The sequence below is a fragment of the Phalaenopsis equestris genome, unplaced genomic scaffold (genome assembly GCF_001263595.1).
Source record: "Phalaenopsis equestris unplaced genomic scaffold, ASM126359v1 Scaffold001116, whole genome shotgun sequence".
Taxonomy (NCBI): Eukaryota; Viridiplantae; Streptophyta; class Magnoliopsida; order Asparagales; family Orchidaceae; genus Phalaenopsis; species Phalaenopsis equestris.
In genome coordinates, this window is record NW_018165555.1 from 969,033 (window position 1) to 983,573 (window position 14,541).

Sequence of the window (14,541 nt, forward strand, 5' to 3'; positions counted from 1 at the left end):
AGCCGAACAAGAGATGAGCATGGCTCGCTCGTGTTCGGCTCGTTTACACCCCTACTTTTATGTGCAATTAAAAATTTGAGCGATATAGACATTAGATGCATAAAGATATAAGAATTGTGTGGTATCTGTGTAAATGCACCTTTCAAATTTAAGTTATTTTCGTGGTAGGAAAATAGGGAAATGTAGCTTACTAGTTTGATTGATATATTTTAGGGTAATTTCTTTTAGGCTACGTAATAACTAGTTTTCTTTATTTTTATTTATTTAAAGTTAAAAAGAGAATCTAAGGAATTTTAAAATTTATAAATACTAAAGCAAAATAATAAACATACTTAAATCGTTTACATCCGCTCTTCTCATATATACATATGAAGGTCGAGGAAATGTTACGCAGGACACCATAGGTGTGGATGGTTGGTATTCTGGTGGTATTGCACGACAATACTATCATAATACCACCGGAATAACATCAATCTACACCTAATTCGCACCCATCTCATCTGCACGCAATATTTTCTCATGAAACTGAGTTTTGTTGGCCAGAGTAACCATTATTTAGCACTGTGGATTCATCACAAAGCCATTGAAGTTTTCATCGCTGTCATTGCTGCACAGAGAATAATATTTCATTATCACCAATATCATTTCATGGAGTTGTTGTTAGTTATATCTAATTATTGTAAATATGTGAGTGTTTATAGTTATTTATAATAATATTGTGATTGTCGAGTCTCAAGCCCCCGATATGAAAAGTGGGGGGTTGTGTTTAGTTGACAGCCAGTGTAAAATTTGTTAAGAAATCATGACATCAATCATTTAGATCATTATGTAAATGCTAGGGCATCCCCTAGAAGCTACTAGTTGTATGACTTGAATCCAATGAAAAGTGTGTAAGAGCCGCTACACTTGCGCACGGGTGTAGTGTCAAATTAGCAATTGATCTCACATTACGGATGGATACATGTAAATAAATTAACCAATGAAACTAATATTACAATATGATATTGGAATATAGGTACTTTCACAGGTAAATTAATGAAATTAATTGATATTATAGTTTATAGGAAGATAAATACTTATGTATTTAAGAAACTATACGGGTTGGAGAAAATGCTGAGGAGATTGATAGCTCGAGTTTTAAACTTTGGTATTTAGATAGGAGTCGCACTAGAAATGGTGTAGTATAATTACAGATAAGAGTTGGAAAGATAATGTTCTAAAAATTAATATAATTGGGGATAGAAAAGATAAATTAAAAAGAAGTTGTGTTATGAAAATTGGTTTAAATGTACAAGTTTAGAGAACTGAGATAATATAAGGTGGTTCATATGGAGTCTAAGAAAACAATTTGTAATGTTAAAAATTCTGCTTTTAGTAAACTTTAAAATAGACTAGATATTGAAGAGTGTGAAAAATATATGTGTAAACTAGCGAAATAAAGAGAAAATAAAAATAAAGATTTAAGTCAAGTTCATTAAAGATGAAAATCTAAAAATATTTTTTTCTTGAAATAAGATATTCAACATAGGTGGGTGAGCTATTTTGATAAACTTTTCAACGAAGTTTTTCAAAATGCAATCGACCTTAGAGATCTTAATATCGTTAATAATAATAATAATATATTTTATTTTTACCATCACATTAGTAAAAGAAAAGTTGACGAGGCTTTAATGAAAATCAATAGAACTTGATAACATCTCAATTGAAGTTTGGAAATATTTAAGAGATTTGCGAGTTTCTTGGTTTACTAAACTTTTTAAGATTATTTTAAAAACTAAAAAGATGATTGAGAAGTTGAAGAAGAGTGTTTTTTTCCCCATTTTTAAGAATAAAAGGGATACACAAGAGTGTGCAAATTATAGAGGAATTAATTTGATGTGTCATACTTTAAAGTTATGGAAGTTATACATTTATTGCAAAGACGTGCTGCAAAGATTTCTCATAATTAGTTTAGATTTATGCAGGGCAGGTCTACCATGGAAGCTATACATTTATTGAGAGGTTTGATTGAGAAGTTCAGAGAGAATAAGGAGGATTTACAGATGATTTTTTATTGATTTAGAAAAGCTTACAATAAAGTTCCAAGAGATATCCTTTGGAGAGTTCTAGAGAAGATAGATGTTGATATGACTTATATTCAAGTTGTTAATTATATGTATACTAGAGCTGTTACTTATGTTCCAACAGAAGGAGGATTAACAAAATATTTTGCTATTTCAGTGGGATTACTTCAAGAATTGGCTTTAAGCCCATATCTTTTTTTGCTTTAATTATGGCTGCTCTTACTGGGCATTTGCTGGAGGATAAACTTTGGTTTATACTTTCACTGATGATATCCTTCTTGTACAGATGACTAGAGAAAAAGTTCAGAAAAAACATGAATTACGAAGGTCTACATTAGAGTCTAAGGCCTCCGTTTGAGTAGCACTAAAACTGAATACATTGATGTAATTTTAGTTGCAGTAATTCTAGTGTCAGATTTGTAACTATGGGTGATCAAATCATTAAGAGATGTAAACATTTTAGATATCTCGGGTCTATTATTTCTTATGGTGATACAGATGGGAATGTTATTAGTAGAATTCAAGTTGGTTGAGTTAAGCAGAGGAATGTTTCTAGCATATTGTGTGATAGAAAAGTACTGCTTAAACTGAAAGTAAAATTTTATAAAATGATCGTGAATGTTAGCCTTTAAAAGAAAAGCATAAAATAAAGTTAAGTGTTAGTTACTCAGGTGAGAATGCTTAAGTGGATGAGTGGCTTGACCCTTAGAGACAAAATGTGAAATGAATATATATGTGTTGAGTTTGATATAGCTTCATTGGTGGACAAAATTAGAGATAAATCTCTTAGAAGGTTTAGCACGTTAAACGTCAACCATCTCATGGTCCAGATAGAGGACTAGATGTTTTAGATTAGACTTATTTTAAGAAAGAAATAGTTAGAACTAGAAAAACTTGAGCATATTGTATAAAAAATGATCTTAATTTATTAGAATTAAATGAAAATATGACAATATAGAATTAAATGAAAATATGATTAAATGAAAATATGACAATAGGACGCAATGGAGAAAAAGAATTCATGTAAACGACCCCACTTAAAGGATAAAGGCTTGACATTGTGCCATTTTCATAGACACCACATAAATGTATTTACATATCTAACACCTATACTTTATTTTTCACATTTTTATCATCCAAATCATTTATATCACATAAAATAACACTATTTTCACTTTTAAAAATCAAAATACAAGTTTTTCATATAAAGGGAAGGTGATATATACCTAAAAATTAAAGTTTAGGTGTTATATATCTAAATACATTAGAATTGAGTAACATGTACCATGCATGTACATCTTCGTAGGCTAAATATATGCTTATGAATCCGATCATTCAAAATTTGAAAATGAACACCAATTGTGTTGATTTTGGTGATTATAAGCACATGCATTTAAATTGAACTTTTGATAAATAGAACTCAACTTAAAACCTCTTAAACATGGCTGTTGGAAAGAGCGTAACAGACATTTTAATTAACATGTTCTAGTACAAAAATGAGGAAGAAGAAAAGCTAACTATAATTATTCTTTAAGACATAACACCAAATTATATAAATAAAAAAAAAAGAAATCCTGAAATGGAATGCATCCCAATGGTTCCCACTGATTCATCAAAATTCTAACCATTATTTAATACAAAAAAGAATTCCCTGTGCGTTGAAGTTAAGCAAATATATCTTCTGTGATAAACAGACTTTGGGTTCCTCTAGCAGCATCTGAGGGGAACTGAAGCTGTTCGTAATTCAGCTGCCTGGCTGCTTCATACAAAGAGATCCCAACACTAACAGAGAGGTTGAGGCAGCGAACGTAGGTGTCGACCATCGGAATGCGAATGGTGCCGCCCCCCATCCCTTCTCTGTTGCAGTCTTGTAAGGTTTCAGGTGGAAGGCCACAAGTCTCAGATCCAAATACTAGCCAGTCACCTCGCCGGTACGAGAAGTCCTGCAAAATAATGGATGATAGAAGGTTACAATTTATTGGGCAAGTTTGAGCAGAAAAGGAAGCTCCTATGAAGTGAAATTAAAATAGCGGGCATGGATCATGCATCCTGCAGGTATTGTCCTTGCAGTTCTTGTCAATGGCATAATTTAGTTTTAATATGAAGAATAAAATCACCCGATCAAACAAGAATTTCAATGCATTTTGGATGCGAGAATTTTCTAAACTCAAATTTAGGATCATCTGAGCTCTGATTTTACCAAGTCTACTATCAAAATGAGTGTTTCGATGAGAAGAATTGAACGACATCAATTGTGGTCTAATTTGGGTTCAAATAGACCCAAATATAATAAAGCACGAAAATTAAATGAAGGATCAAATAAAGTACAAATCTTACATGTTTAGTGGTTAAATCAAGTATCTTAATAAGAGGAATCCAACAAATTCGAGATCACTAGATTCTATGGTCATCAAAATACTTAATCATTGAAAGATCGATCTATAATCAAAAGTATTAATATGAGCTATTAGATAGAATGTTTTACGAAAATATCACTCTAGAAAATTATAAATAAAATCTCATTCTCCACAGCATTTGGGTTCATCTGGATTAACAAGTGAAAAATAATATAGAGCACGAGAATATGGGCTAACATTAAAAAGCTTCGAAAATCTTTGTGATTTTCTAGCTTTTTTCACAAAGGAGTTGGGCAAAGATTGATATATAATCATTTATGGTATCTAATATCTTTTATTAAAATTAAATGAATCTTCTAATTCAACATGCTCTACAATGTAGGAATATGTTACAACTCCCATTATTATGATATTTATGCTAGTATCTTATTTGCTTGGGTAACCAACATAACTCCTTTGGTCACCTTCCAAATGCCAGTATTGAATATGACATTAAATTCTTCTGCTACAAGTTGTACAACCTTAGCTTCTGTGTAATTCCGTTCATGATTTAAAGTATCACATCACTAATCCCCACAATATGAAAGGGTTTATCATTATCAAGAAATACTTTTTCAAGTTGCCTGCAAAACAACACATGTCATGAGTGCTTTTTAAGAAAAAGAATGAAATGATGAGTTAGTCTAAAAAATCCATGATTTTCTTCGACTATCAGCAGTGATGATCAATGCATCTTAAATTTCTTCCTCAGTAGCAATATCTCTCTCTCTCTCTCCTCCCCCCCCCCTACATTATTCCTGCTTTCTTTTGAGGTAGACTTTCATCATATGTTATCGCTTTCTATAGTGTCGACACTCAACACCCACCCATGAATTTTAAAAATCTCCTTTTATTATAATATATATTTTAGATCTCATAAAATAGAGATTTGGATGTCTATGTTTTGGTGATTACCTTTAATTTGAGGACCGCGTTAGTTAACAATATTCAATATAGAAGAAATTTCGCCTATTTGTGTTGTACTATACTAATATGTTGGCTCTGCCAATTTCTGTACGCACACAGGTCTAGTAGGGACCAAATTTCACCTATTTGTGTTGTACTATACTAATATGTCGGCTCTGCCAATTTCTGTGCGCACACCGGTCTAGTAGGGACCGATCTGGACCGGCTAGACCCAACCAACCCAGCCTAGTGGGGCGGAAACCGTAGGAACAGTTGGAGATGTTCAAGCGCCCAAGTGGGGCCCACGCAGCCCTTAATCACGTACACAAGAAGAAGAATTAAGGAGAGTTTTAGGGGAAAAGTTTGAGAAGACCTCGGGGGATATTTATTAGAGCTAAGTAGCTAGGGTTTGCTTTATGTTTTGTTTCCTAAAGCTTTTCCTTTTGTCATCTTGTTCATACTAGTGTCTATGGTTCGTGAAGAGACGATCTATCTCTTGAATTGTAGGTCACTCTTTTATGTTGCTTGTTTGCTTTGGTATTAATCAATTAACCCTAATTTGGGTTCCTTCTCACCTAATTCTCGCAAGTTGTCCGCTATTTTGGCTCCGGATCATATCAAATTCGTATCAGTGCACGAACTTGCAGAAGAGGCAACATCGAAAGTTGTTGTGTTGGAAGAGAAATTGGAAGGAGAAGTAGGACAACTTAAATCAAGGATAGAGGAAAGGTTATCCGACATTGACAACCGATTCGAGAGCCTAGAACAGATGGTAAGGAAGCTTGTTGAGATTTAATCTAAGACTCCGCCGGCGGCTCAAGTTGCAAACCCTAACCAAGGGTTGACCAGAGAATCTATAACAAGGGAAAGAGATCGAACTAGAGTAACATGAGGAGGAAAGCATCCAACATTAAGAATTTCCCCCTAGGACTCTGATGGGTGGGAGGCAGGAGGAGAGGGAATTAGAGATTTCTGATGGAAGGGTTGGCCTTAAACATGGAGGAGAGATTATGCAAAGAGTTGGGAGGAGCACAAATAAGGGAGGAGAGAAACCGAAATGGGATATGACTATAATCGAAGGAGTGAGTTTCACCCTAAATATATGGGGGGAACATAGGAGGGAGAAGTTGAGATGGTAATGCTAGGGTTAGAAAGTTGGAGATGTCGATCTTCGAAGGGGAAGACACACATGGGTGAGTATATCGTGTGGAGCATATTTCACGATGAATGGGTTACATGGGGAAGAGAAGCTCGTGAAAGCAGAGTTATGTTTTGAGCGGAAAGCCCTAGCGTGGTTTCAGTAGAGGGAGGCTAGATACATGATCCGATGGTGGAAGGAATTTAAGGATTACTTGTTGGAACGATTTTGAGTCATTCAGGAAAGAGACGTACACGAGCAATTCTATGTCTTGACTCGGGAGGGGACTGTCGCAGAACAGTGAGAGATTCAAGTTATTGTTAAGATGACTGAGGAGGATTTCTGAAACATGATTGGATGGAAATTCATGAGGCGGATTTTTGAAGCGGGATTGGAGGTGAATTCATGAAGGGCATAAAACTCGACATATGGGTAGCACTCCGACTATTGAAACCGTGAGGATTGAGGGAGACGATGGAAAACAAGAACTAGATGATGAAAACCAGTAAAAGTGGCACCACTTGAGGATTCTACAAGAACAGTGCGATGACCATGACGGCAAGGGCCTAGGTGCTGTCATCTTAGAAGGAGGCACCGAATGAGAGGAATACAGAGAGGTCGTCCCAAGGTCAACCTCAAGCACCTCATAGAGGTAGAGGTGTCGTACAAGAGAGCAAATGGATTGTGTTTTTGATGTGATGAGAAGTATGCCCCAGGCCACCAATGCAAAGATTAGACGATCCAGATCCTTTTCGTTAGTGAGGGGGAGAAGACAGACAGTGAGGAGTCAGAGGAAGAAACAATAAAGGGAGAGGAGCACTTACACTTGGATGTAGTGGAGGTGTCCCTCAACTCAGTGGTGGGAGTTACTCCAAATCACCCCATGAAGGTGAGGGGACAAATCGGGGGGATCGGCCAGTAGTGGTGTTGGTGGATAGTTGGGGCCACTCACAATTTCATCTTAAATTGGGTTGTGGAGAGAATGTTGAGAAAAGTCAGGAAATTTGGAGGGGACTTGTATTGACAGCACAGAGCCTACAAATCGTAAAGAACTTCCTTCTCTTGGACTTCGGAAGCACTGGTGTGATTCTGGGGATGAAGTGGCTATAAAAGATTGGAAAGATGAAAGTGGATTGGAAATCCTTGACTATGAAGATTCAAGTGGAGGGGAGAAAGGTGATGCTAAGAGGAGATGCTAGCCTATGCAAAACCATGGTCTCACTCAAAAATCATGGTCAAGGCGATACGATGATCAGTGTTGGGCTATTTAGTGGAGTTGCACAGTATAGAGGAGATGCGAGCGCTCAAGTCAGTACAATTCCCTGAAGTTTTTCAACAGCTTCTGCAGTAGTTTCACAACATCTTTCAACAACCTAGTGGATTTCCGGCAACGAGGGAGTCCAAGCATGTCATCACATTGAAAGAAGAAGTTTCTCTTATCAATGTTAAATCATACAAGCATCCTCATATTCAGAAAGATGAGATAGCAAAGTTGATCTGAGAGATGCTAAAAGCAGAGATTATCACTATACTTGTAGCCTCATAAGACACTAGCCAAAAGAAGCAAGAAGCTTTTCCCACTATACTTGGATCCTATGAGATTACGGCATGCATTGGGGCAGTGGTATATGGTATGAGGCTACAACCTTCATTCTCATTGCATCCAGTCTTACATGTAACACAGCTGAGGCGTGTGGAGATCATGCCCCCTCTCTTCACTAGCTCCGACACGGACAGAGGACATGGAGGTGATTCTAAAACCTTTGGAGGTCGAAGGGGTGCGTCAAGGAGTAACGAGAGCAAAGGAGGTATTGATTAAGTGGAAACATTTGTCATATTAGAAAGCGGTGTGGGAGCCGTATGAAATGATCCAAAAGCAGTTTCCAGCATTCAATCTTGAGAACAAGGTGCTTCTTTGAGAGGGGACTGTTAATATGCAGGCTCTGCAGGTTTCTGCACACACACTGGTTCAAGAGGGATTGGTCTAGACTAGCCACGGATGATTCCAACGCCAAGATGGTGACCTTGTAGCCCTTATTCACATAGACTAGAGGAGAATTATGGGGAGTTTTGGTGGGAAATTTTGGGGGGAACTTGGGGAGTATTTATTAGGGCTACGTAGTTAAGGTTTGTTTTATGTTTTGTTTCCTACAGCTCTGCCTTTTATCGTCTTATTCCTGGCGGCATCAAGAGTTCGTGGAGAGAAGATCAACATTTCAAATTGAATATCACCCTTATATCTTGCTTCTTTGCTTTGGTATTAATCGATTAGCCTTAATTTGGCGCCCCTCTCACCTAATTCTCGCAATTTGTTCATGATTTTGGCTTTGATTCATATCAGATGCATTCATTGAGGATGAGGTCTCTAACATCATTTAATTTTAATTTACTTGGTCAAATGAGAGCCGCTGACAACTGCTGCTACAACGTCCCATTTCAAGAAGCAATGAAAATAGACTCAAACAGAAATTTAATTGTAAAATTGATGTCCACAGAGCTCAGCTAACTAATAATCAAATAAACATTGTAGATGTGCTCAACAACAATGACTCTTTTGGACATCTTGAGATTAAAAAACTTGCGCATAAGATGTACCTTATTAACAACAAAAGGCTTCTCAAGCATATTTGATGACGTCTTCATTACGCCTACCATGGTGCTTTCATTGAGAATAATGAAGGCAACATTATTGGTCAAAGATAGGAAAATAACCCCCAATGTTTGTTTATATATCAACTCCCACTCATCTTGATCAATAGTAGAAGACTTTAATCCCTTCAAACGTTGATGAATAATCTTCTACTTGCATCATTTAATAATCTTCTACTTGCATCATTTAATATCCAAAGTCTTGGCCATTAAATTTTTGGCATTGATTTTTTTGTCCTTATATCGGGCTTAAGGACTTTTTAGACCAAAGCTCTTATATTAATTGTCAGCATAGCATAAAAATATTGAACAAAATTAAAGGAAGATGAAGAATAAGCACTGAAGATTACATTCATAAGAAATAAGTTTACAAAATTCAATGATATTAACCTAAGTTAACTGTAATCTCATAGAGATCAAATATTATATTAAATTTTTAAAGAGAAGTACAACAAAGCTTTCTTTTCATACATACAAAGATAAAGATAGATATATAACATTTTATATCAAAAACTGGGAGAAAACGCAGCCACTTTTTATTAAAACAAGGACAGAAAATAGAAAATATTATGTAGCCAGTACTGTTATTTTCTTCCTCTCAATTGTGAGAGTTTCTTCCTCTCTTCTTCCCTCTATTTCAAGAGTTTAACTCTTTTATTTTTGAAAGTTTAAGCTGATCTTCCTCATCTCTCCCTCCACTTCATATTTTCTTTCGTTCATAGGATGCTTCATCACATTAAAGCCATCTCTTCATATAACGCTTGAAGGTGGCAGTTAGCAAGCTTAAATTTATTCAGTAAATGTTGATAGATATCATAATGTGCTTTATAGAAGATGAGTTGAGAGTGATATGTCGGAAAATTGTGTGAGTTAAACTAGAAATTTTATCTTCATATTTTAATAGATTGGCCATTGTCTGTTAAAGCTTATCCAATATTGCGATAAGTGGTGGTCCTTTTTGCTCCCAAGAGAAACGATTCAGCACACTACGCCTTACAATGTCAAAAACTAATATTGATTGTAATATCACAATTGTGAGATTGCTCTAAGAGAACAAAAGAAATGTAAGGATGATGGACAGAAAGAAAAGCGCATTATGATAAAAGTTTAAAAAACAAAGCGGATTGTTGAATACATCAGGTCTATATGGGAAAATTATAAAGATGCTAACATTCTTTCTTGGCCGGTTAGATTGTTTTTTAATGAGAAAACACTAAAAATATGTCTAAATTAATCTTAATTTCATTTTTTTTTCTGCAAATATTACACTGTTCTATACATTTTTTACATGAAAACCCTTATGTGATGATCACTCAAGAGGCGTGAAGAAATGAAAATTTCAAAGGTAGTGTAGTGGCGCTACCCCCCTAGGGTTGCAAGTGAGTTAAGCCAACTCATGAGCCGGCTCGAGCTCGGCTTGATAAGTGGCTCGTGAACTGAGCTCGATGAGCTAACAAACTAGACTCGTTTAGCTCATGAGTCATCTCATTTAAAAAATATTAATATTAAATATACTCAAAATATATTTAATTTGATGACTATATTTTTAAATCATTAAAAATGTTAAAAAGAATAATATTTTATATTTTATATTAAGTGATTTCTTATAATTTCTCACATAATTGTTCATTCTATTTGTCATTTTATTACACCACTTTAAATTAATATTATTTTCTCACTTTTATAATAAATTGGTTTGTTAGCCGGTTCGAGCTCATAGACTTGAGCTCAAGCTCGATACAATTAATCAAGCTTAAGGCTCAAGCTCTACTCAACTCGTTTACACCGGAGTACCTCCAACTCCTAGGCATCATGTTGGGAGCTTGTACAATAATTTTCCCAAGAGCGAGGTGTCGCAATGCCACCTAACAGCACCGCAGCACAATCGAAGATAGAGCAAAGAGCTAGAATATAGAGAGCTCGGTGCCTCAATACTAATACCCGAAATGCTGACATAGAACCACAATTACGGGTATAAATGAGGAGAGTCAACTCGAACTCGACACTTTAACAAGCATGTGTCGAGCTTATCGAGCCAGGGCTCAAGTGTGAGCTCAATAAGACTTGGCTTGTAGGCTCGCGAATTGACTCAATATAAAATACAAATTTAATAGATTAAATAAAAAAAAACTTTTGCTTTCAAAAAATAAAAAAAACTATTGCATGGGTGATAAAATTATTGGTGTCATCTTAATAAAGTAAATGCTTAAAAGTTGGCTAAATAAATAAAGCTTTCTATGGTTTTATTTTTCTTTTTTTATTGGAAAACCATTCATTTTCACACAGCCTGGCATTTTCTCGAAAGCTCCCTTCGTGAAAAAGTTGATCGTGTCATCTTCTCGAATAGCAACCTCCATGGTTTTGATGCCTTTTCCGACAAGCTCCTGCCATGACTTCCTCTGATGACATGCTTCCAGCCATGGCTGCCTCCGACAACACGCTTCTACGTTGAGCTCTTAAGTCGGGCTCTCAAGCTTCATAATAAAATGATGAGCCGAGCTCGAGCTTTTATTTTGACAAGAGAGCAAAGCCTGAGTTTACTATGATTTGTGCTCGAATTGGCTTATTTACACCCCTAGCCGCAATACTACACATTAAGCGCCGCAGCATAACGAACTAATCAAGACAGTTATTAATTTAAAATAATAAATTTGGAGGCTAGAATGGAAGTTATTGGTGCTAGCAAAACTTAAATTCTGAAGAGAGGACATTAGGAGTGTGTGGAGAGTCTTATGTGAGTCTTGGAGTCTTGTCTTGGATAGTGAATGAGTATAGTTTGATGGTAAGCGTGCGTGAGAGTTACTTAGCCAAGGAGACAAAAGGGAATGTGCAGAGAGGAAGGCTAGAAGCAAGGCAAAGGAATAAGAAAGTCTTTCATAAGGAAAGTTGGAAACTGCAGTCAAAGATTCTAGGTATTGTTGTTCTTTTATCTTTCTTTATATGTTCATTTGTAAACTCTTGTAATTGTTGGTTAAATAAAGAGATTTCATTGTGTTAAGTTTACAAACATGTTAGGCTAAGCGAATTCTCCTTTGAATTCGTTAATTTTCATTTTTTTTTCTCTAGTTAAAAAAATTGAGTTGAGATTATATTGGGAAGTACCAGTTTACTTCATCTCAAACTTAATTTAGCAATGTGTAGTAGTTATACAATCATTTAAAATATTTTGAGAATTAGAGATATCAACCGTCCGAATTGTGTTTGCTTCAATTCTTGTGAAATCAATTTTGGACTCGATTTATTCTATTATCTGAACGATCCGTGCACTTGCGTTCACCGTGCATAAGTCGAATCAATTGCCAAGCACGAAGTATCCTACTTGAACTTCTCTCTCTCTCTCTCTCTCTCTCTCTCTCTCTCTCTCTAATTTATTGGCACCATTGAAAACTTATGCAGAGGAGCCATTATATCAAATCAATGCCATGTAGACAGGTAGGTCCTCTAACAACCAGGGAGTTCATCATCACATGAAGTAAGATCAAAGAGAAACTGCAGAGAAAACTCCTCCGCACCAAAATTGATTGACTAAATTCATGCGCATATGATGTAAGCTTAAAATGGTAGCCACATTATTCATTATGCAGCAAAACCACAAACAACATAAGCCATTAGCATCATCCTAGAAATTCCCAGTGCATGGCAATATCATATAGGGAAACTTACATGCATACCACACAATTCCTTCGTACCTGAATGTCCAACACCTTTAAGTATGATATTCACGCTTATAACATTTCAGTGTAATGAACCTATGCATGAAAAAGTGTACTTAACTTCTAAAAAGTCAGCACTAGTGGTAATTTTCATGTGATCTTAAAGATTACAGTTTTATGTATGTAATTAAGAAGATTTAAGCGTTAGATATGTAGATAAATAAGAATTGATTGATATGTAAATAAATGTCCCTATCATATACCAGAAAAAAAATAAATAAACAGACTGCAACTCACGGAGTGAATATTTGTTCCTTTCTTGGTGAATGCTAACAATCTTTTTTCTCCCTCCTAAAATAAAAAAGCAGCTAATTACAAAAGGCAAAATCAAATAAGAATGTACTTCTACAAAGAAAAGAGGTAAATACCTGTTGCCAGAAATATTCTCGAAATTCAGTCCATGATCCATGAACTTTAACCACTACATATCTATTTTAAATTGGTCAAATTTAGAAATAAATCAAAATAATCAAAAACATTAAGCCAATTTTAAAACAAAAAGCAATAATACTTTTAAAAAAAGAAATTTTACATACCTGGCACACAATTCTTATGTATTTACATATCTCACACCCAAACTTTCATATTTCCATATTTACATACATAGCACTTTGGTACTTTAAACCAAAGCATGAAAAGGTGTATTTCATTTTAAAAAATGATAATAGCGTTATTTTTTACGTGATATTAAAGATCGAGTGTTATATGTGCAAATATGAAAGTTTAGGTATGAGAAATGTAATACACGAGAATTGTGTGCAAGGTATGTAAATGCCCAAAAAAAAAAGTAATAAAGTATGTACAAACGAAAAGTATACAAGTGCATGGATGAGGATGCATGAATTTTGGTTTTGCTAACTATAGAAAAATCAGAACGGTAAGGAAAAGAACATAATATAACAGAAAAATAAAGTAAAAGCATAGTCATAAAACTGAATATGGTTGATAGACTCAAGATTTTAACAAAAGGATACGGCCAGTAATCCAATCCAGCGCGCTTAAGTTTGGTGTCATCTATTTTGTATCCTAAAGGCTGGAAAAAATCAGAGTAATGTAAGCATCATAACAAATTAAATATGTATAAACAATTTAGCACCGCTGTAAAACTATCTTGTACAAAAAATTTCAAACCCAAGCATGTTTAAAACCTCGCAAGGTTAAAATCGCTGCCAATGGCATCAAGCTTAAAATTTCAAGAAGTCGTCAGTTCTTTACAATTTCATCCCAATTTTTTATCACTTCATCTTTCCCTTCATCATATTCCCTATTTAGTTCTCAGTTCTCACACAGGCCATTCAAAAGTAAAAATATATAGAGATTGGAGCAAAACTTTAGGGGCTTAATTGCAAAATATTTCTCAAGGATTAGATGAAGCACAGACAGCAAAGACTAATAGCGAGTGGAATAGGCTACACTAAATATTCTTGAGGTATAATATAAAGGCAAGTAACGTAATTTCCTATATCTAGAAGCTTCACCTACCCTCATATAATGGTAAGGATTGTATCCAACTCGGTTTTTCAATGAAAATGAACACTTTATCAGCCATTGCTCTTTCGGCTTTACTCTTGCATTTTCTTCTTCCAGGTTCTGCCTCTCCAAAGTTATCACGGTATCAAAGACTTCAGCTTAGGTTCATTCGAGCTCCTATTCTTCTTCTTCTTGCTTCCTGATGA

At 35.3% G+C, this 14,541-nt stretch overlaps 1 protein-coding gene across 2 annotated transcripts in view; it reads right to left on the minus strand.

The window, feature by feature from the left end:
• Positions 1-3,561: 3,561 nt before the first annotated feature.
• LOC110033268 (putative tRNA (cytidine(34)-2'-O)-methyltransferase) overlaps positions 3,562-14,541 on the minus strand; it is a 31,437-nt gene continuing 20,457 nt past the window's right edge. The window contains exons 4-7 of one of the 2 annotated variants that reach the window (XM_020737195.1): positions 13,840-13,898; positions 13,234-13,294; positions 13,103-13,156; positions 3,562-4,006 (exon numbers count right to left, since the gene is read on the minus strand). In XM_020737195.1, the coding sequence (XP_020592854.1) occupies positions 3,728-4,006; positions 13,103-13,156; positions 13,234-13,294; positions 13,840-13,898 (453 nt within the window). In that variant the 3' untranslated portion in view covers positions 3,562-3,727. The remainder of the gene's footprint in view (positions 4,007-13,102; positions 13,157-13,233; positions 13,295-13,839; positions 13,899-14,541) is intronic. The other variant, XM_020737194.1, reaches the window with a different exon arrangement.